General features: G+C 46.0%; 1 protein-coding gene across 1 annotated transcript in view; it reads left to right on the top strand.

Annotated features, from left to right (window-relative positions):
* The window catches only part of DGKI (diacylglycerol kinase, iota), a 341252-nt gene that overhangs the window by 85415 nt on the left and 232962 nt on the right, over nucleotides 1-22875 (top strand). The window contains exons 7-10 of the mRNA XM_006887211.1: nucleotides 4083-4154; nucleotides 8847-8963; nucleotides 18727-18801; nucleotides 19618-19716. Coding sequence (XP_006887273.1) covers nucleotides 4083-4154; nucleotides 8847-8963; nucleotides 18727-18801; nucleotides 19618-19716 — 363 coding nt within the window. The remainder of the gene's footprint in view (nucleotides 1-4082; nucleotides 4155-8846; nucleotides 8964-18726; nucleotides 18802-19617; nucleotides 19717-22875) is intronic.

The following is a 22875-nucleotide window of genomic DNA, read 5'->3' as shown; positions in this document are numbered from 1 at the left end:
GTTGGATCAAATGAAGACTCAGTGCACGGGCAGGATATTCCCTGATCCCAAACCTTCATTAAATGCATCACTGTTGACATGACTTCATCCATCAGCGAGGCTGCCCCTTCCCCACCCCTCTAGTTTCAGTCAAATCTAAAAACCCAGTGTCATTTGGTACCTGTTCAGATTGCAGGAAAAGAGACAGCAAAGCTCAGAATATATCAGTTTAACTTTATTCCAGAGGCTCAATTTGATTGAAAGAAACACAATGTATGCAAAGAGTCAAATAAAAAAACCCCAAACCCAACAAACCTTATTGTATCTGTCAAGGTTCTGGATATTTTTAAGTACTTCTTGAGTCAGTTGGGTTGAAGCATCTGACTTCATACTCTATATTTGGTGGAGCTGAAGGAAATCTCCTTAACAGTCATGGGGTCTCCTGACGGTCAGGCAGTTGGGGAATCTGCCAGCTGTGCATAGCTGGTGTGGGCCAGCGTTTAAAGTGGACAATTAGGACTGTTCCTCATGTCAGCGAGCTGAGAGCTCTGCGTGGCCAGTGGGACTTGGCGCAGGAGGGCTCTGAGGTGTCTCTGTTTGTATCCCCACGTTAGACCATGACCCCGACGCCATGCTCACTGTGACTCTGCCAGGCCGGGATCCCAAACCGAAGTGCAGACTGATAATCCACGAGCTGGGTGCTGAGGGAACTCTGCTGGTTCTGCAAATCCAGCCCCCAGAGCCCCCCGGGATTGGCTGTTTCTGGCTCAACGTCTTTTTCTCCTAGGATTTAGAAGGAAAACGTTCATCTACTCTCTCTGTAGCTTGAAGATGGATTGTCAAGTCAATGAAAAAGAAATGCATAGTAAAGTGGACTGTAGACTTGGTGGTGGTGAGGATTGTATAACAATGAAAGAATTTTCTTTTCAAAGAGAAAAACAAACTGGGGGGAGAGGTGGGAAGAGAGGAAAATGTGCAGCAATGAATGAATGGGGGAAAATGAAATGGAAAGAATATGCTGTAAAATATATATAGCATTAAAAATCATTAATAAAAAAAGAAGGGGAAAAAAAGAAAGGCTGAAGGCTGACACCTTTAAATGTGGTGTCGTATACCATGGACTTCCAGAAGAACAAACAAATCTATGTTGGAAGAGGCGCGACTGGAAAGCTCCTTAAAAGCACACAAGGTGAGATGTTATCTCACTGTAAGGGCATGCATAAGCGTCATCCCTGGAGGATTGCAAGACGGTAAAAAAGGGGACGTAGCAGGTCAGTGAAAAAAGGGAGACCCTCAACAAGACACAGTGACGCAGGGCCAGGAGCAGTAGGCTCAGTGTAGCCGTTGGGAGGACGGCAAGGACTGGGCTTTGTCCAGCTGGGTGTGTATCAGGACCGCCTTGCAGCACCTGCATCTAATGACAACCAAGTGAGCCATGGCATGGAGTCCCTGGTGGTGCAGCTGGCGAGCAAGCTCAGCTGCTTCCCAAAAGCCTGGAGGTTCAAGTCTCCGCAGTGGCACCTTGGAGGAAAGACCTGGACGTCAGTGGTGGAGAAGCCAGCCGTTGACAAGCCTGAGAAGCACGGTTGTACTCCAACCCACATGAGGTCTCCCTCAGTCAGAACTGACTCAGTGACAGCCTTGAAAAGAACTTTTTTTAAAAAATTTATTACTAATTTCAGTAAAAATTTACAGAGACTTTGGATTTCCATTCATTCATTGTTGCATTTTTCTCCCCTCCCAGCCCTCCCCCCTAGTACACTACCCTCTTGGAAAAGTAAAAGAAAAATGCTTTCATTGTTTCACAAACCCTCCCCCATGTCCACTCCACCATGTAGCCTTCACTCTAGACTCCTGTCATGACAAAAATACCTAATCACATATCCCTTTTAAACAGTTTTCTCCCTCATATGTTTCATTGCAGTATACATTATTGAACCCATCTTTCTCAGTCTCTCCCGAACCCCAAGATTAGTCCTGTTTTACAACAGTGGCATCATGCAGTATTTGTCCTTTTGTGACTGAGATACTTCACTCAGCATAATGTCATCCAGAGTCACCCATTTTTGAATAATATTGCATGAGCTTCTTGTTTTTCAGTGCAGCATAGTATTCCATTCATTTGTTGATGGACGCTTTGGTTGTTTCCAATTCCTTGCTATTGTGAACTAAGCCATGATAAACATGGGTGTGTATATATCTGCTTGGATGTCAGTTATGGTCTCTTTGGAGTATATTCCCAGTTGTGGAATTGCTGGGTCAAATGGTATCTCTATTTCCAACTTTTTGAGAAAGCACCATACCGCCTTCCACAGTGGTTGCACTGTTTTACACTCCCACCAACAGTGAATCAGGGTTCCAGTTTCTCCACAACCTCGCCAGCATTTGTTGCTTGCTGTTCTGTTAAATTTTGCTATTCTGATTGGGGTGAGATGATATCTCATAGTTGTTTTAAAGAACTTTTATGGGACCCTCAGTGGAAGTTTGCAGAACGGTTTGGTTTTCTGTTCACTCATTCTCAGAAGGTTTGCTCTGTGACATTAATAGCAGCCACCATGCTGTCAGCACGTTCTCTGCACTTCCTCTCTGTGATGCTCCGATCCATTCTTCCTTCCCTCCTGTCCCTTCCTGATTTCTGGGCTTCATCTTTGGGCAGGCGCAGGCCTTGGGCTCTCACCACAGCGTGGACAGTAGACAGCATACCTGCCCAAAACCACAGCCCACAAGGGAGTGGCCACACAAACACAACTCACAGTTTGTAGGGTGAATGGCCAAATTCTAGAAGAAGGCTTTGTCTCTCCGCCCGCACTGGGTCCTTGTCCACTTTGCACGTTTGTGGGCTTGGAGTCCATTGGAGAGGCCCACATTGTTCGGTATCAGTCTTCCCTGGGTCTAGATCACACAGCCTGGGTCCCGTGTCCAAAGGCCATGGTCCTCTCCTGGCTCCTGTTAATTGGTGGTGGTCAGCCACCTTGATCTCTGGTCCCTTGTTTGATTTCTTCAATATCTCATAAGAGATTGACTCATGATACAACCAAACCGCATAGATTGTATCATCATTAACATCCTAGAGCTTAGGATTCACAATGTACAGGACAAGTGTGTCAGATCACAAGAAGGAAGATGATTATATCAGATCATATATGGACAAAGATGACATCTGAAAATAAAGGATAATTAGGGAGCTCTGTGGCTCTGATTGAAGCTGTGCTGCAATCCCAAAGGCAAGCAGTTCGAATCCACCATCTACTCCATGGGAGAAGGATGGGCAATCTCCTCCCATGTGATTAACTGCCTCTGCAAACTCACTAGAGGGGCAGCTATGGATTGGTTCCAACTCTACAGTATACAACAACAACAACTACAACAACAGTTATGGGCAAAGAGATATTTTTAGGAGGATGCATGTCTATCCCCTAACAGGCAAGCTGAAAAAAATTTCCCACATGCAACGGTGTACTTAGAAACTTTGCTTCTCCTTGGTTCCTGCTAGAAGCGTCCTGGCCCACTTGAGAGCACTGCACTTGCCCCTCCGGAATCTCATCGCTGCTCCACAGTGCAGGATAGAAATGGAAGGCTGCTTGCTTGGGGGCAGACCTCCCCCACGAGCGACGGAAGTGTGATTATCCTGCTGCCACCTTGGACATCTCCCAGCGAGTGATATCTGGCTGTGAATTCACCAACATTTCACTTTTCTCTTTCTATGTTTTCAGAGCTAAAGTTATACAGAGACAATGAGATGGCCAACCCCGGTTATCTGCCCAGAGATCCATAGAGCCGTGGGAACCCACGGTGCCTTCCTCTCCTTATAATAAAATTACGTCAGGGCTATGCCTTTCAATGTCCACCTTGGGTACCTGTTACCTGGTGCAGATAACATCAGTGTGCCCTCTCTTGCCTGCCAGGTTTGTCAGGTTAGGCGATCCTTGTGTGACAGACGGGCAAGAACATGGTGCTGGGCTGGGCATTTCCGGGAGCGATGCTCTTAAGTGATAGACATTCTGACCTCACTTATTGCCTTGAACTTGGCAAGGGTGAACTGAACTGGACTTGGGCTGTGCATGAAGTGGTTTTAAATTCTGTCTTTTGTCCTAACACCCCAGGGCTTCCAGCAAAAGTTCTCCTTCCACAGTAAAGAAATCGTGGCTATCAGCTGTTCCTGGTGCAAACAGGCGGTAAGTGGGAATGAGACAAAGATGGTCTCACGCTTAATTAAAGTCCCATTGCTTGACTTGTCTGTGTGCAGGAGCTATCCCAATTTAATGTACTCCTTCTCTCACATAGGATCCTTGGAAGAAGAAAGGCAGGCTAACTCTAAGACCATAGCATGTATGAGCTGGAAGAAACCAAGAGATAAATTACCCCTTTATTTTTTTTGTTTTACTTTTACAATTTTTTTTAATTAATTAAATGAAAGTTTACAGAGACTTGGGGTTTCCAGTTATTCATTGTTGAGCTTTTCTCCCCCACCCCACAATTCCCTCTTCTCCTTGAAAAGAAAAAGAAAAACCCTTTCATTGTTATGCAATCCCCTCCCACCAAGTCCACTCCACTGTGCAGCCTCCACTCTGGACTTCTGTAATGACAAGAATACCCATTAACCTTTTATTTTTTAAACTTTGATACCTGGGATCTTGAGTTCTCTTAACTCAGAGATAAAAGTCTAGGGATTCTTTCTCCTAGACCACCTCTCCATCTCCACCCTGTCCCCTGCTTCCATCAGATGCTTGACAACTCCTCCCAGGCTTGGGGCTTCCTAGGATGCACCACTTGCCTTTGTTAGGTGCTGGCTCATAAGGGAGGACACTAACGCACAACAGACCGAACCCTGTCAGAGACAGCGCCAGCCTCACCGTTTGAGACCGTTGTTGCAGTCACCACGTCAGTCCGTCTCACTGAAGGTCTTCCTCTCTTTGGCTGATCCTGCGGTTTATTGCCTTTGAAAGCCCCCTGGAGGGTAAGCTCTGAGTCAGCTCCAACTTGATGGCGCATAACAACCACCAAGCATAGTGTCCTTCTCCAGGGACTGGCACCTCTGATAACGTGTTCAGCGTCCATGAGATGAAACATCACCATCTTTTCTCTAAGGAGCACCGTGTGTGTGCACTTCGCTGTGCTGGTGCATGTCCACATGGAACCCTTCATCATGACAGCGGAGGCACCTCAGTCTGTTTCGTGTGCCGGGCTAAGTGTTAGCACCAGAAGAGTGACTCCTGCAGCTTCCTTCCTCTTCGGATACATTCTCAGATGTCTGTGTGCTCTTGACAACATAGTTCTGTTGATATTTGAATGCATATACAGCATTAGACAATTTTCCTGTTTATTCCTCTCTTGTGAATTCTTTCCCCCTATATTTAAATTTTGGAAGCAGGAGCAGCTTCCACTTCCTAAACATGCCTTTGGAAACTCTCTGAACTTTGATAAATGATGATAGTTTAGAAAGGCTTCAGGTCTTTTGTTCTTAGGGTCACTTTGAGTTGTGCTCGACTCGAAGGCAATTAACAACATATTTTAATAGTTATCTATCTCCTCAGGCATCTTGTTGGTGCGTTGGTTAAGCACTGGCTACTGAGTCAGGGCGGTGATTAGAACCTATCAACTATTCTGCGTGAGAAAGTTGACCAGTGAGTTGGCCTCTGTGAAGGATCATAACCTTGAATGTCTCAGGGGCAGTTCTGCTCTGTCCTGGAGTGTCACTGGGAGTCAGAAACGACTTGACAAGGGGTCAGTTTTGGTCTTCTGTCCATCTTCTCCAACTTGGCCAAATTCCCCTCTTCTTTGTTTGCCTGTGACCTTGTTGGATTTGGTTTGTTTTCCTTATCAGACGATGTCTGCTCTAAGAGTTGACATCCATGGCCTGTGGGCCAAATCTAGCCTGCTGCCCATTTTTGTAAATGAAGTTCCACTGGGGCAGGGCCATGTTCATTCCTTTGGGTATTATCTGGTGCTGTTTTTTAATGGATTCTTTTTTTTTTAAGCTACCTTCATTCTACAGAAGCAGCCTTGAGTGGTTGTAACAGAGACTAACAACACAGGCTAAGTATGTATTTTTCTGGACTTGCCAGAAAATTTTGCTGTCCCGTATCCATTCATCTGTGCTTTTGCACAATTATATAGATCAGGGTCTTCAGCCCTCTCGTGACAAAGCAGACTCAAAATGCAAAGGGCTGCCCGGCTGTAGCCAGGTTATGGTCTGCAGGGAGCTGCCCAGTCCCCAGACTCACACCAGCTTTAACTAACCACACGGGCTGCCGAGTAGGACCTGACGCATATGGTTGAAACACATACAGTTGCCATTCGCTGAGGTCATCTCGAGACGCTTTCCTTTGGCAGCCCCAGAGATTCAGCCCATGAACTTCCATGGCATAATTTCCCAAGGCCACCAGGACTGTGGCACCAGCTGCTGCTGGCTACGGGCCTCGGCTTGAGAAGTGCACCTCTTGCTGTGACACAGTCCTGCCACCGTGTCTCTTGTCTTGACACTCAGGTCACTGTTCATTAGCTGTGAAACAAATAGCTTTGCTGTATCTGTTCAAGGAATTCTTTACAAATACAGCCATCCTAGCCCTTGGATGAAACTGCAACTTCAAAGCAACATTTACTCTCGGGGGGAGGAAGAAGCAGATTCTGTGACCAGGTGTCCTTAACAATATGTATGCTGCTGGTACCCTTGATCTAGGAACAGCCTACTGTGGGTGGCAGTAGCATTGGCAGCTGTGGGCTCAGTTGGCCACAGCTGTTCTTGCTCTGTGGAGCGGCCATGCTTTTGTAAGATGACTTATCTCATGGGTACCATCAGGTTGGCGCCGACTCACAACGAACTTGACCTCTCCACCACCTTCCCAGTCTCTCTTGTGCTTAAGCCCTTTGCTCAAATCACTGTGTCAGTACTTCATCTGGGTCCAATTAATGTGGTCATTCCCTCTTCCTTTCCAGAGACCTTATGGTCTTTTCTCATTAACCTATGGTTCACCTGAAACTCTACAGAGGCTGACTTTTCACTTGCCTGTGTGCACTGACTCTCGTCAGTACCACATAAATTCAGGTTTCCCACCTTGATAGAAGATGTATTTGCAAGACTAGGACTGCAGAGCATTCAAGCTAAAGTGATAATGTGTTTTGACAGTACAGTTAATCCTTTCCAGGTTACCTGGTATGTGACAGACAAATAAGGTCAGCAGAACCACCCCTCGCTGGGATTTCCAGGGATTCCTGGGCTTAGCTCCTAACTCTACCTTACAAAGACTAAACCATTTTCGTCACACCACAGAGGTTCTAGAGTGCAAATGACTCAGGCATAAATGGTACTAGTTGAAATAGTCTCTAAGATCCTTACCAATTTAGAAATTACAGGAGCCGAGCATTTATAGGTTTCTTTGAATTGCTAAAAAAACAAAAACAAAAACAAAAACAAAAAAACACACACACACAAAAAAACCAACCCAGATTTTTAAAGGGGGTGTTTAAGTAATGTTCCTCTGGTATGTTTAGTTGTTCACATCATAAATAACTCGTGGCAGGGAGATTGTTAATTCTTTCATTAACTAGTATTTTATACTTATTTAATTAGGCAATTAGTAATTAGCCAGTGAGTGTTAACAGATCTTGGAGACATGCAAGATGAAGACAAAGATCGCTTTGATTGGATAGTGTAATTAGGGTGGCCAGACTTGCCAAATTTCCTGAGACAGGTCTAATTTATGCCTGTTATTCCAGCTTAATTATCATCACAGCTCCCTTTCACTCTTGAAATTGCTCCTATAAAGATGATAAATTACATGGCCAGTTTAAGCATAATCCAAGTAGAAGTTGCCACTGCATTTTAAAAATCACTGTGATTAAAAATGTAAGGTATGCCATTAGGGGTAAAGTGACGTTTATGTTCTTTGTAACATCAGTGTTTTCCTGTGTCAGCCTCATTCTACATCAAGACAAGAGGCAGCTGAAGATGGGAGTGACCCAGGGTCACTTTGGTGGTACAACTGGGATCATAATTAAGCCCCTAACACATACTGTTATGATCTCAAGTCAACATTTCTTTCCTTTTAAAAGCAAGAAGCACTGTAGACTTGACGATGGAAATGAGACCACTATTTTTTATTTTTATTTTATTTTATTTTTTTTAAATCACTCGAAAACCCACACACAAAACACAGGGAAAGCTTGAAGTCATGACCCCATAGCAAACCTAGTAAATAGAAAAATTTTTGTTTCCTGTTCTTTTTGGATAAAGTCTCCCTAGTAAAGAGCCCCTCCTCCCCCTTTCCTGGCTCCCTGGGAAGGAATGATGAGTAGAAAGAGGAGAGGCAGAGGGACATAACCTTTATTTACCCTCACTGCCTCCTCAGCATTGTCCCCAGTTCACCTTGTCTGACCAGGACAAGTCCACTGGGATGGAGGTTGTGGAAAAAGTGAGAGTTAGTAGAGTCCACAATGATTCCCACTTGTTTCCCCATGACAATGTAGAAGGTTTTAGCGGGCCTTGGAGTACTAGCTTGATCTCTTGTTAATTATTTAAGTCTGTGAGTGGACTGCGTTGGAAATAGGGTCTCTAAGCTTCTGGAGCTGGACAGTCAGCAATGAGAGGCACATGTCCTCGTATGTGCATGTGGTCATGGGTATATGCATGCACATATACGCACATGGACGTGTAAATGTGTACCTGAGTGTGCAATCATGGATTTGCATGTTGGTGTTCATGCGCGCATGCCTGTAGGGTCATGCGTGTCTTTGTGTATCTATAAGTGTGTGTGTGTGTGTGTGTGTGTCCGTCCCTGTGTGTCTGTGTGTCTGCATGAGTGCTTGCCCCTCTTACTTCGGCACTGCCCTTTGCTCAGAATTGTTTACTGGGCCCTTTCTATCTGCAGTTTCACAATAAGGTGACCTGCTTCATGCTGCACCACATCGAGGAACCCTGCTCCCTGGGCGCTCACGCTGCTGTTATCGTCCCACCCACCTGGATCATTAAGGTGAAGAAGCCTCAGGTAACTGCTGGGCCCCTGGCACACCAGCCTGCTTCCTCCCCACCCCCTCCCCACTAGGTTCCGAGTCCTTCGCCCCCTGCTTCCTATCCCCTCCCCAACTAGGTTCCCAGGCCTTCACCCCCTGGCACTATGACCTGCTTCCTCCACCACCCTCCTCCCCAACTAGGTCCTGAGTCCTTCAACCCCTGCTCCCTCCTCCTTCCCCATCCTGTGCTCAGCTTCTAGATCCCATCCCACCTGTCCATCACCTCCCCAAGGTGGGCTCTCTCATGGAAACAGCCTCTTCAGCTCGAGTTCATTCAGCAGTGTCCCCCCCTGCCGCCCCCATTCCTGTGCCCATCACAGTCAGAACCTTCCAGAGAGTGTCCATAAGTGTCCATAGAGGTGCGTGAACTCTGCTTGACCACCTCCCTCTCAAGCCAGGCACTGCTGGGATCAGCCCCCAGCTGGCAGGTGGACAGGGGCTCCTGACCATCCTAAGTGCACAGGCCCTGCACAGGAGCTGGACCAGCTCTGTTCTCCAGCAAAACAGTCGACTCTCCTTCCACCACCAGCCAGTGTCTGTGTTCTTGCAGTCTCCCTCCCGGGGTCTCTCCTAGGAGATCGTGCTTGTTCCTCAACAAGGTCATAGTTTTTATTAGAAAACTTTTGTACTCTGTAGCATGTGCTTTGCATTATATATCCTAGACAAGTTCCGGGCTACAGGAGGTGGAGTTCAAGGCTATGGGGAGGGAGACAGTAACTCTCGTAAGGATCAGGTAGTTTAGGAAGTCTGACTGATTGAATATCTCTAAAAAAAAAAGTGCCGGTTCTACTTTATGTGATTCTAAAAAAGTGGTACAACTTATTGCCATTAGCACTGATAGATCACGGACAGCATTCTGCTTGCATGGTTTAGATCATATTTAGGGTATTGATAAACATTGTCTCAGAATAACTTTCCAAGGAATATATCAAGGAGGACTTTGGGGGTGTCTTTCTAAGAGAAACCTAGGAACAACATACTCAAAATCAAGATGTTTGGCCCCTAACTGCTGAGAGATATCCAATGAGTTGCCCAAGGTGACATAAAGCTTAGGTTTAGCTGCCTGATCTGCACTTCCGGCTCCCCAGTGCCTAGCTTATTCTTATTTTTAAATCCGTTTAACATTGCTGCTTTGCTTCCCTTTGTGGCCTTCCATATTAAACACTCATCCTGTAAAAGCACATCCTTCTTAATCCTGGATTATGTCAGGGAAGCTACGAGGCATTGCCATCCAACTGGTGATCCTGCTCTGTAACCCCGTGTGGTCGTCTTTGGGAAACACCTAGAGAACTTCTTGGAGGAGGTAGTCTTCTCCCTGCTCTAGGGATTGATGGGATTTAAATCCGCAGAGAAGGAGCACTGGGGAGGCACAAGAGTTGCACAGGCTGAGACACTGTGTCCACAGTCATATTTCTGGCACATTTTTGACATTTCAGAAAAGTATTTGGAAGGGGTGAGCACTAGGAACCCTAGCCTTGGAATGCCCATTAGCCAGTTCTCTTTTGTCTTGTAGGGTCACTGTCACTCTGGGATTGGCTTTTCTTGCTCAGCATAACTTTCTTGAAGATACATTCAGTCAGTTGAGTGTGCAGTTGTCTCCTGGACAACTTGGGTTTGAATGTGTGGGGCCACTTATACATAGGTTTTCCCTTCTTTTTGCTGTTACTCTGAGCTTAACTGTTGCAGACATCCACTGAATTCCACTGATCATCTCCATGCAGGCAGCCTGAATCTATAGTACACTGGGTATGAACAGTTATGACATGGACTTTCAAGTGTGCAGGGGCTTGGGAGGGACTTGGAATCTCTTGTCCCCATGTTGTTTGAGGTTCAGCTGCATGAATACATTAATAGTTTGTCCTTTTTTCCTGTTGAGCAGCATTTATTTATACAGGTGTGTATCAAGGGTTTTTGTTTTCTTGGTTTTGTTTTTTTTTTTACAATTAAGCTTTGTTCAGTTGAAGAATATTTGGCTTGTTTTATGTTTTTCACTATTAGGAAAGCAGCTGCTATAAACTTTGTGTTCAAGTTTTTGTATGAACATAAGTTTACACAAAGGACAATTGCTGGATCGTAGGATAATTGCATGTTTAGATTGTTAAGAAATTGCCAAGCTCTTATCCAGAGCCCATCCCTGCTTATTTTGTACATGTTGTCAAGTATCACCACATCCTTACCAGGACTCAGCATTAACACTATTTCTTCTGTTTAAGACATGCTAATTAAACTTGCAGTGCTGTCTTGTTCTGGTTTAAGTTTGTATTGATATAATTCAGTTGGGAAGTTCTGCATGTGAGGAGTTGGACTAACAGTCCAAAGGCAAACACTCAAACCATCAGCTGCTCCTCAGGAGAAAGATGGGCAGTCTCCTCTTGTGCAGTTTACGCCTCTGAAGACCTGAAAGAGGGTCAGCTACAAGTCAGTTCTGACTCGATGGCAAGGACTCGAGTTGAGTTGCATTTCAGTTACGACATTTTTACTCGTATAATGGCTAGTGGAGGGAGCCCTGATTTTGTAGGGGTCAAGCACTTGACTGTCACTGTGAGGTCAACTCTTTGTACCTTCCAGCTGTTCCCTGAGAGGAAGATGAGTCACTCTTTCTTTTAAAAGATTCAAGGCTTTTAAAAGGTTTTGGAAACTTAATGGGACACTTCTACTCTGTCTTATCGAGTCAGAATCTATTTGATGGCAATGGGTTTGATAATGGCTGATAGCAGTGAACGTCTTTCCATTTGAATATTCGAAGACACTGTCATATGTGGTCCAAGGACACAACATTTAGTCCCAGTAGAGCACAGCTATAACTAGTGAAATCAATGAACAGGTTCTGGAAGACAGAATCTGCCACTTGGAAATCCTTGACAAAAGAGGAGCCTTCTGCTACCTGAGGTGCATCTTTGTAGAGTATCCTGGGAAAATGCAAGCAGGCTGCTGGGAAGAAGGAGACAGGCAGGTTGGCTGAACCATTCATGGTCGTATCTGAAAGGTAAATGCCACTCAACATTCAGAGACACAGTATGAATATGAAGTAGTTTTCCACAGTGGGAGTCAGAGAAGTATGGAAAAGGAACCGTTTGTGATTGGTGTTTGAAAGACGCAAGCAACACCCAGGGATTCCGGATGCAGAAGGAACAGTGTAAACTGAGAAAACGCACTGTCGACACCATTGAGATGTATCCTCAAACTCAGTTCCTCTGGTAATCTCTGTGTCTTAAAATGTGAATCCAAAACAGTGGAGTGAGACGACTACTTGATGGTATTGTAGTCAGGAAAGGGCTATAAACCACACAGTCCCTTTTCTGCTTAAAGATGGCTGGTTCTGAGTGGAACTCCACGCCCCACTGTAGGATTGAGAAGAGCATGAAGCTTTGGTGGAAAGGGCTACCTGGGAGACTGACTTCTTTTCATCACTAGATTATTTACAGTGGCCTGGAAGGCAGATGCTGTTAATTTAGTAAAAAGTAAATTCTGAAATTATTGATAAGCCTAAAATAAAATTTGTTCAAAGATAGATGTCATTTTCTCTTATATACTTAAAATGCTAGAAAATATTTCATAAACAACTTACACAGTCAAACACCTGCTTAAGTCCCAGTGCAAACATTTCAGGCTGAGAGAGGAAGATCTGTGTTACTTGATTTTTCTGGGGATTGTCTCAAGTTATAGAAAATAGACTGAATACTCTTTCTCAGAAGTTAGGCCTCCTGAGATATCTTTTGAAAACTATTCCGCACTTGATTCACTGAATTTTACAGATTGTCGGTTTCTTGTAGGCTTTATTCTAATCTCAAAGGGCTTCTATAATATCTAGAGAGACTGAAAAAATGCATATAGACCATCCTCTTTTTGAATGCAGTCTCCAGGTAGGAACAATCCAATTTCTTTGATAGAACTGAAATTTGATTAAAAATGTTGTTTAATTTGTAAAAATATGTTGTCGCTCTTCAGTGCTGTTTAGTTAACTGCTACTCATTCTGAACCTATGAACAGCACATCAAACCTTGCCCTGTTCTAGGCCCTTATCACTGTCCCCCCATCTTCAAGCCCACTGTTTCTGTCACTGTGTCAAGACATCATTTGGATGTTTTCCTTTCTTACTGAGCCTCCGCTTTCCCCAACATGATGTCTGTTTCCAAGCACTGCCCCTCCTGACCACATCCCCAAAGCACGTGAGGTGAAGTTTCACGATCCTATGCTTGCCTCTACAGAGCACCCTGGATGCCCTTCCTCTGAGACAGGTGTATGCAATCTTTTGGCAGTACTTTTAATAAGTATCTCAGCTCAAAGGTCAATTCTTCTGTCTTCCTTATTCATTGTCCAAGTTTCACATGCATAGGAGACAATGGTTTGAATTGGATACACCTTCATCTTTAAACTGACAGCCTTGCTCTTTAGCCCTTTAAAGAGGTCCTTGACAGCAAAATTTCCCAGTGCAACTTATCGTTTGATTTCTTGACTGCTGCTATCATGGGTAATTGGATTGTGAATCCAAACAAAACAAAATCCTTTACAATTTCAGTCTTCTCTTCACCTGTCATCCAGTGGTGAGAAATGTTGTTTTTTTGTCCGCGATGTGTAATCTGGATTGAAGACTGTCGTCTTTGATCTTCAGTAAGTGCTTCAAGTCTTCACATTCTGCAAGCAAGAGTGTGCCGTCTACATAGCATAGGCTGTCAGCGAGTCTTCCTCCAATCCTGATGCCACATTCTTCTTCATATGATCCAGCTTCTCAAATAATTCTCTTAGCATACAGATTGAAAATTAATGGAGAAAGAATACAACTCTGTCGAGCTCATCTCCTGATTTAAAATCATGTACTGTGAGTGAACAACTATTCTTCTCTCTCTACAGGTTTTGCACGAGCACAATTAAGTGTTCTGGAATTCCCATGCTTCTCAATGCTATCTGTGATTTATTATGATCGACACAGTCAAATGCCTTTATGTAGCCAATGACACATAAGTAAACAGTTTTTGTGTTCTGTACTTTTAGTCCAGATCCATTTGATAGTCATTCAGATATCAGCAAATATGTTCCTACTCTCTTCTGACTCCAGTGTAAATTTCTGGAAATTCCATGTTAATGTACTGCTTCAGCTGCTTTGAGTAGTACACAAAGTTATTTCCATAAAAATGTAAATTTTGAAAATAAGTCAATAAGTAAGTTCCCTACCACTCCTGTTTAAAGTTGCAAGCCTTCCCTCTGCCTTCGCCGAGGCTTTTTGGTGCAGTAGTTAGGTGTTTAGCCACTGAGAGATGGAAGCTCCTCCCATAGAGATTTGTAACTTGCGAAGCATGATGGAAGTTTTTGTGAGTTACAGTCAGCTCCAGGGTGGTGGGTAGATTTTAAATATAAAGAAGATCTTGCAGTGATCTTTTTGAAAATATTTGTATCCCTGACATCAGTAATATCTCTAAAAATAGAAACTTTTTTTTTGCCACCAACACACCTCACGTGCGTCTCCCGCTATCAGTGGTGGGCTGCAATTGCTATGATGCAGAACAGGTTTCACTGGATCTTCTATACGAAGGCCGACTAGGAAGAAAACTGGCGACCCAGTGCCGAAAATCAGTCTATGAGAATGCTGTAGACAACAATGGCCACTGTGCAACCAGCCACGGGGATGGCTCAGGATGGGGTGGCCCGGGACGAGGATGGCCCTGGACGACAATGACTCAGGACGAGCACGGGTCGGTAGTTCATTCCATGGTTCGCAGTGGCAGCATGGGTCAGTGACTGACCTGACAGCAGCTCTCAGCAACATTCAGGTGGCTGAGACTCACTGTGCTGAGACCTTAGAGGTAACACCTGCTGAGGGCTGCTCTTCCCGTTGGGGATGCATTTCCTTGGTTCTTGTGCTCAGCTACCTTCCCATTAACCTCTGCCCTCGTGACTCCTCTGAAGCCAGGTCGAATGAGGACGGTCCTTCACTGAGCAGTCCACCCCTCTGCCCCCTGTGACTCACTGGAGGTTGTCACGTGGATGACGGGAGAAGACTTGACTTGGGCTGATGTGGTGATGCATCTTCGGTGAGGTCTGAGATGTTGAGGCTGCGTCATCAGTTCTGATAAAGACTGGCCTCCTGTGACAGAGTGGACCTGTCGCAAAGGGTTTTCTTGGTCTCATTCTTCATGAAATACACAAGCCTTCCTCTTGAAGAGTGTGTGGGTGGGTTCCAGCTATCCATCACTCAGTTGGAAGCCAATTGCTTAATCACTGTACTACCAGGATTTGGATGTCTGTAATTGGAACCAGTCATTTGTGATCCTTTGATATGAGTATATCGGTAAGGAGTCTGAAGAGGTATTTAAGCTTTGCTCACAGTTGAGTGATTCACCCATAAATATTTCTTAATAGTGCAGGAAGGCGTCAGTCATAGCTATAATAAGGATTTTGTTGATAAGATTTTTTTCTGTGGTGAGATAATGTTCTGCTGATACCTGGTACAGGAACACAAAAAGCTTTTTATCTTTAGCAAAAGAACTGGCACAGAAGGCAGAGGAGGGAGTGAATGTGCCTTGGGTGGGATCTGGAGAAGGGGGGGTCCAGAGGAGGACACAAGGAGTCACTGTTTTGCAGTGTTGACCTTGCAAAGGGGCCCTTGGTACCTCAGGCTTAGCTGCTGCTGATAACAAACACACCTTGTTTTGGGACACGGGACACGGAGGAAACATTTCCTGGACATTTTGCCAGTTACCCTTCACGCTGACTTGTTGGTGTGGTTTCTGCATTCTTGCCAAGCTCGATGTTTTGTTTAACTCTCCTCACACTGACCCACGCAGGATGAGTGACGTGGTGGATTAGCAAGGTCATGGCCGACACAACTAGGTGTGTCTTCATGGTCACCTGTACTGCCTTCTAACAGAAGTCGTATATCTGTGCTGTGCATCTAGTCTCACGTGGAAGGCCGTCTCCAGAACATGGACGTGTGCTGTGAAATCCACATCTACTTAGGCACTGCTGTTTGTCTGTCCCTGGAGCCGCTGCTTTCCCAGAGTTCATGTGACTCCAGGCCAGGGTGTCCGCGTGGTCTGTCTCACCCCCTCGGTTGGTGGAAGGAAGCTGGTCTCAGGAGCTCTGTCCCTCAAGGCCAGGATGCACTCCTTAGAAATGGCTGTTCTGCGTGTCTGGTCTTTAGAGCTGAGTTCCCTCCCTGCCCTGTATGTGCCCATAAATGAAGTGATAGTTTGCATCTTCCAGTCTCGGTTGCTCGTCAGAATCCCCTGAAGTCCTCTGGTTTCTATAGGAAGCAGCCTTAGCTGATCCGTTCGGTTGAGCTCTTGAAGTATGTTGGTGAGTCCTGTTGAAAGTGAAGGGCCATTGAGGTTTCCTGGAAGTCCTTGGTATGAATCATGATGTCAGGTGCCTACATTCTCTTCCTGAGGAGCCTTTCAAAACATGGAAAAGGCCCAGTAAGAGTGGTAAAGAATGACAATACCTGTTCACTCTTTCAACAACTGTGTATTCCGGGGTGTTTGTACTGGGGGCTGGGGACCGACAGCTGGAAACTTCCCATTTACCAAGTGGATGCCATGCTCACTGCTTTATAAACCTTCTCTCCTATAAATACCACAAGTCTCCTGGGAGGTAGGTATGTTTGCCTTCATTTTAAAATTCAGAAGCTATTCTTTCCAGAGCTTGAACGAGCTAGTGAGAGAAGCTCGAGCGTCCACACTAAGTCTGCCTGACTCCACGCCCACCTTCCTTATCCCACGGCTGTTGTGCTTGACCGCAGTCTAAGTGTCTCTTACTTGTGCCCTCTCTCTAGCAGACAAGTCCTCCGGCTGCATGTTAGAACTGCTTGGTGGACTTTTAGAAAACATCCTTGCCCAAGCTTCACTTCATACTGAATAAAATAAGTGTGTGGGCATGTACATCAGGATTCTTGAGAGTTCTGGGGGTGATGAAGCTAATTTGCAAGCAGAGTTAAAAAAAAACAAAAACAAAACAAAACCCCAAACCAAACCAAACCCATCAAAAACCAAACTCAAACTCACTGTCATCAAGTTGGTCCATCTCATTAGCTGACCCTCCAGTGGGTTTTAAGAGGTTATAAGTTACAAGGGAGGAGATTGCCCACCTTTCTCCTGATGAGCAGCTGGTGGATTTGAACCACCTGTGCTTGGGTTGGCAGCACAACTCCTTACCCAGTAGGCTACTAGAGCACCCAGCGTTAAATGTCTCATTAATTGGCAACAAATAGATGCTTCACCTGCTGGCCCACCATTCCCAGCATCCTCCTGGCTTTTAGGTCTCATTAAGCTATGGAAGGCTTCAAATGAATTTCCTCTTCTTTTCAACGAAGTGAATGTCATCAAACAATATTAAAATTTATCCAGAGAGGGACCTGAGAGCAAACCCATTTCAACCAAAAATATGATGGATTTTTTCAGGAGAAGTGTAATGAAGAATGGGGATGTGGACTAGCCTGGTGTTTGGATCAACAGATACCTCCTGGTTTCATTCTGTATTCTGAAAGTCATAAACCCTGCAGGCAGGGGGCTACAGTCCAAGGAAGGAAGAATTCCTTGGAACCCGTGGCTTAAGAAAATTTCTCTCACCCTTGGTGAGCGCACAGCCCATAAACCAACTTCATTCCTCCCCCCCCTTTTGATAATAAAAGTAAAATAAAGGCTAAATCATTTGGGTTTTGCTAATTTGCATGTCTCAAGGACAAAAGAATTCTATAAAATGTAGAATAGATGCTAAGTTTCTCAAGCTGCCCAGATACCTGTTAAGAGTGGTCAAGCATTGCATGTGTGTGTATGCCCATAAACTTTCGAAGAACTCTGTATCCCAGACTGCAGCATTTGTTAATGACGAGGTTAGTACAGTTTTGCCCTCATGCAGACGGCAGTCTAACTACTCACCTTCACTAAGTCAGTCTGGGTTTGCCTTCCTTTCAGCTACTGAGTTGGGATTGCATTTGAGAAGGGTTCTCAAAGCATTGGCATCAAGAATTAAGAATGAATGGTTACTTGACACAGTCACAAAATTGTGGTCCATAAAATTCTTATCCCTAGAAAAAGAGAAACAAAGGAAATAATTCCAGAGTCAATTTGTTTCAACAAGTTTGAGACATTTCTATGACAAGAAAGACCGCAGGGTCTAGGGGAGGGAAGACTTTTAAAAACTGGGAGTCTATAGACAGAGACAGGAAGTACCAAGGCTGCCAACCTGTTGTAACAAGTAGCTTAAGACTAGGCTTGTCTCTGCCTTTTAAAAGTCAGACATCAAAGGTGGTTGAATATAAAGTATACATTGTAGTAGAATGGGTCATTATGAAAGAGTAAAGCAGCAGGGAGAAGGAAAACATGAAAAAATGGCCTCCTTTTTTACATTTTCACATAGGTGTTCTCCATACCAGGAGATGAACTTGAACTTGGTTGGGCGGGAGACGGACCTGGTTGGGCGGGAGACTGGAGCCCCTCAGAGAATTTGGGATTCTTCCATTTTTACTGGGAGGGTTGGCAGGTATAACATGTGTTGTGATGTGAGTCCATGAGAGCCCCCGGGCTTGCAGCCCCCTGCCCTCCGTGTGGTGGGGACGCGGGCGCTCACTCCAAAGCACTCACCTGATCTTGTGTGTGGCTTTCCCCTGAGCAGTGGCTTGGAAGTGTCAAAGCATGAGAAGCATGCGGTGGAACAGCATGCGCTGCCTTCATCGTCTACATGGTTCTGCATGGGGACACTCGGGGCCCAGTGCCCCCGGCTCAGGCACATCTGCTTTACCTGCAGAACTCCCTGAAGGCTTCAAACCGGAAGAAGAAGAGAACCAGCTTCAAGAGAAAAGCCAGTAAAAGAGGATCCGAAGTAAGTGTTCTGGATTACGTCCCAAGGACATCCAGCCTCCGCTGCTGCCTCCCATGTCCTTCACGATGGGGCCCGTCCAGCCTCCACTGCTGCCTCCTGTGTCCTCCTTCATGGGGCCCATCTAGCATCCACTGTAGCCTCCCGTATCCTCCATGATGGGGCCCAAATTGATTTTTCTAATGGGGTTGCGCCACTCTCCTTTCCTTCACTACTTTCTAGCCATAACAATATTTTAAAACACCACAAACTAACCTGATGCTGGTGGTGGCCTAGTGGTAAGACGCTGTGCTGCAATCCCAAAGGCACACGGTTCAGCATGTCCCTGGAACCACTGGACCAAAAGTCATGATGAGGATGATGAAAGATGACCCTTGAACGCAAGTCCAAACCCACTGCCGTTGAGTTGATTCTTGGCTCCTGGCAGTCCCGTGGGGACCAGTCGAGCTCTCGCAGGTCTCCGAGGCCGTAGGTCTGTAGGGAAGCCGACTGCTGACTCTTAGAGCTGGTTGGAGGTGCCGACCTTTCAGTTAGTGGTACCGTATTTAACTCTCCGCACCAGGAGAACTTGGCGAGATTGATACTAGCTAACACTCCATGAACGCTTAGAGTGCAGAGAGGACTCAAAAGCGTGCCTTGGTTCTCGGAGGTCAGTTATAAGATGAGACCCTTTTCGCCCAAGCTCAGTGTGGATGGGTTCTGTCAGAGGTGAGTAAGGCCATCAGGAAAACACAGGATTATAGGTGGTGGTTTTGCTGACTGCCTGTTTAGCCTTGTAAGTGGACCTGTGCTGTAAACTGTGCTGCTTCCTTCTTTCAGCCGGAAACCAAAGGCCGTCCTTTCGTGATAAAGCCCATCTCCTCCCCTCTCATGAAACCCTTGCTCGTGTTTGTAAACCCCAAGAGTGGCGGAAACCAGGTGAGTCATTTTCCCCGAGTTTGACTGAGAAGGTTCAATGTTCTTGAAATCACAATTCTCAGCTCCAGTGAAAATGGGCCGCTGGTGCCCTGAGTTTAGAAGGAAGCCAGACAAGCTTGTCCGAGACAAGGTGGTTTCTGTTGTACCTGTGCGTAGATTTACCAGTCACCCCCAAACCAAGACACAACCCTTGCCATCAAGCCTGCTCCAACTGGGGGACGTGACAGACAAAGCCAGATTATGCTGTGGGGCTTCAAACCTGTTATCTGTGTGGAAGCAGGCTGCCACGTCATTCTCCTATGGAGCCAATAGTGGGTTCAAGCTATCAAAGTTTCAGTTAGCAGCTCAGCACTCTGACCACTGCACTACCAGGACTCCTGTACACATCGTCAGGTTGGGAAAAACCTGGAGGTCCTAGGACTTCTGCTTCTGCTTCAGGTAAGAGTCTAATGGAATTCAGTGTTTTCTGATGGAGGGAGCCAAGCTCGACCATTTTTATAATTGCATCCTGAACCGTGCGCCTGATACAGGCCATGGTTTTTGCAGTCACTTGTTATGCATCAGAGAGCTGGACAATGAAGAGGGAGGACAGAAGGAGAATTGACGCCTTTGAGCTGTGGTGCTGGAGAAGAGCACGGAATGTACCATGGACTGCCAAGAAAACAAATAGATTCATCCTAGAGAGGGTTAAACCAGGCTGCTCCTTGGAGGCAAGGATTCTGGGGCTTCGTCTGACATACTTGGGACATGTTGCAAGGAGAGACAGGTCTTTGGAGAGGGACATCATGCTGGGCAGAGTGGAGGGGCAGCGCAGGAGGGGAAGACCCTCTATGAGGTGGATTGATTCAGTGACTGGGGTAATCGGGATGGGTGTGTCAGAGGCAGTTCGATTGGCACAGGATAGAGCAGGGTTTAGGGCTGTTGTACATAGGGTCGCTATGAGTCGCAAAGGACTCGACGGCACATAACAACAACAACAACAACGATAACAACAACAACAACAACATCCTGAACCTGAACTTTTCAATCTTTTGAGCACTGTTTAATGGTCTCTTCCTTCCAATGAATTGGCACAGTGATGCCGGGATGGCCTATGCGCAACAAAGCCTGCAGATGGCGCTGGCTCAGCACGGTTTCACTGGCTGTGTGGTACGCAGGGTCACTGTGAGTTCGTCAATGCCATGGCACCACCTCCACCACCATTAACTGCCTTTATCCTGAGGATAGAGAGAACAATGACTCATCATTAACGATCATCATTAACTGTCATCTCCACCCACACTACTGGCAGTACCATTGCTCATAGCTTTTATTTGGTCTTTGCCCAAACACTACCACTGAGTAAGATTAGCCCCACTGGAGGGTAAATAAAAAGCCTTCCCTTCAGCTAATGCCCCCTCTGACGTCAATGCTTCTCATCCATACTTTCTGTTAGTTGTTCCCGTGTGAGTTGGCGTGATCAAACATTTTCTCTGCTCCTCAAGCTGAATGTCCACTTCCCGTTTCAAGACAAGAGTCCTTGAAGTTTCATGCTTCAAAATGAACAATCTGAAGCACTGGATGACCAGGAGATGGAGCTTCTAACCAGGGCTGACCCGACATCCCAAGACGCTCTTACACTCAAGGCATCTTCTACAAGACGTTAATGGCAGTAAAGCTTTTTCTTGTGAGAGCTTATCACTTAAAGGAAAGAATATTCTTCAAAGTTCTTGATAACTTTGAGGAGTCTGAAATTCTGGTCTGACATTGTAGAGAAGAAGTGCAGCGAAGACATTGTAGGCACAGAGGCTGCATTGCATCGTGTGGGGTGGCAATGCCGGATGTCCATGTTGTGCTAATGGTGATCTGAGGTGTTGTAGGCAGAGAGGCTGCATTGCGCTGTGTGGAGCAAGTGTCCAGATGTCCACGTTGTGCCCACGGTGATCTAAGGCGTTGTAGGCAGAGAGGCTGTGTTGCGCTGTGTGGGGCAGGAGTGCCTGCATGTCCACGTGGTGCCCATGGTGATCTGAGATGCCCCTGCCGGGGTAGGGAGGGCTTTCTCGGGAGTGTGCTTCAGTTTTTTTCTGATCCTGACACCCCTCCCCACTTTGGTTGGGTCTTCTCATCATCTCCGTGGGAGAAAGACGAGCATTCTTGTGTGCAAGCCTTGGAAGTACACAGGAGGGTTGGCTACAAGTTGGTTCTGCTAGGACAACACGGAGTTCTCGTTTGTCTTATTTGTTAGTTGTCTTTGGTTGTTTCCCCATCACCTGTAGCCCTGCAGTGGCCAGGTCCATCTGGGGCCCCTGGGACAAGCATGGCTGCGTGAGCATGGCAGGCTGGTTAACGCTGTGCTCAGGTTAGCTTCACGGCTGCCGTGGGAAAGGTATAGATTTGTGTTGTTTCCAGTGCTTGGAAAGAGCATGTGCTTATCATGTTGGGGTGCAAAGTGAAGTTTGGGCATTTTGAGTCTTCAAGTAAAGAGTTGGGCTAGGTCGCCATCTGCTGGTGAGGAAGAAACCTATAATTGTTTTTTTCCTTTATTCCCTATTTATTTCTGGAAGGAAAACCTGACAAAGGATTCCAACCCTTTCTAGGAATCTTTGGAATGAATGAAGGCCAGGACTGATTCAATGTCCTGCTTGTAAATAATTCCAGTCTTTGTTTTTCCAGCGTTCCTCAGGTGGAGGGGGTGGTGGACATCTTGCCAATTCAGGAGGGCGACAGCCTGTTCTTCCTATTAGGTCTGAATCGTTTGAGGAAATAGTCCCTGGGTCCGGGAGCTAAGTATCAGCTGTGAGGTACTTCCCCTGGGAGAAGGGGAATGTGCTCCAACACAGCCCTTCCCTCAGGGAGACCTGAGGACTGGAGGTCCTGTGCCCACCCCTCACCTCCACCCACTCCTGGTTCAGGGGAGTGGATCTGTTCTCTGTGTTGGTGTCATGCTGCACACATGAGATGGTGCATTTGCCAGAACTGAAGGGCTGTGAAGGAGAACTCACCCTCTGGCCTCCCGTCTGCACCCACTCATGGTGACCCTGGGTTTTGGACGTATTGCGATGGGAATGTCTGCTGTTAGGGACCCCTCTAAAGTACTCAAGAGCAACGGTGTCTCTTTGGAGATGAAGGTGCGCCTGATACAGGCCATGGTCTTTGCAATCACTTGTTATGCATCAGAGA

The sequence above is a fragment of the Elephantulus edwardii genome, unplaced genomic scaffold, assembly GCF_000299155.1.
Source record: "Elephantulus edwardii isolate Elephantulus edwardi_28Jun2011 unplaced genomic scaffold, EleEdw1.0 scaffold00055, whole genome shotgun sequence".
Taxonomy (NCBI): domain Eukaryota; kingdom Metazoa; phylum Chordata; class Mammalia; order Macroscelidea; family Macroscelididae; genus Elephantulus; species Elephantulus edwardii.
This window is presented reverse-complemented; position numbering and strand designations above follow the sequence as displayed.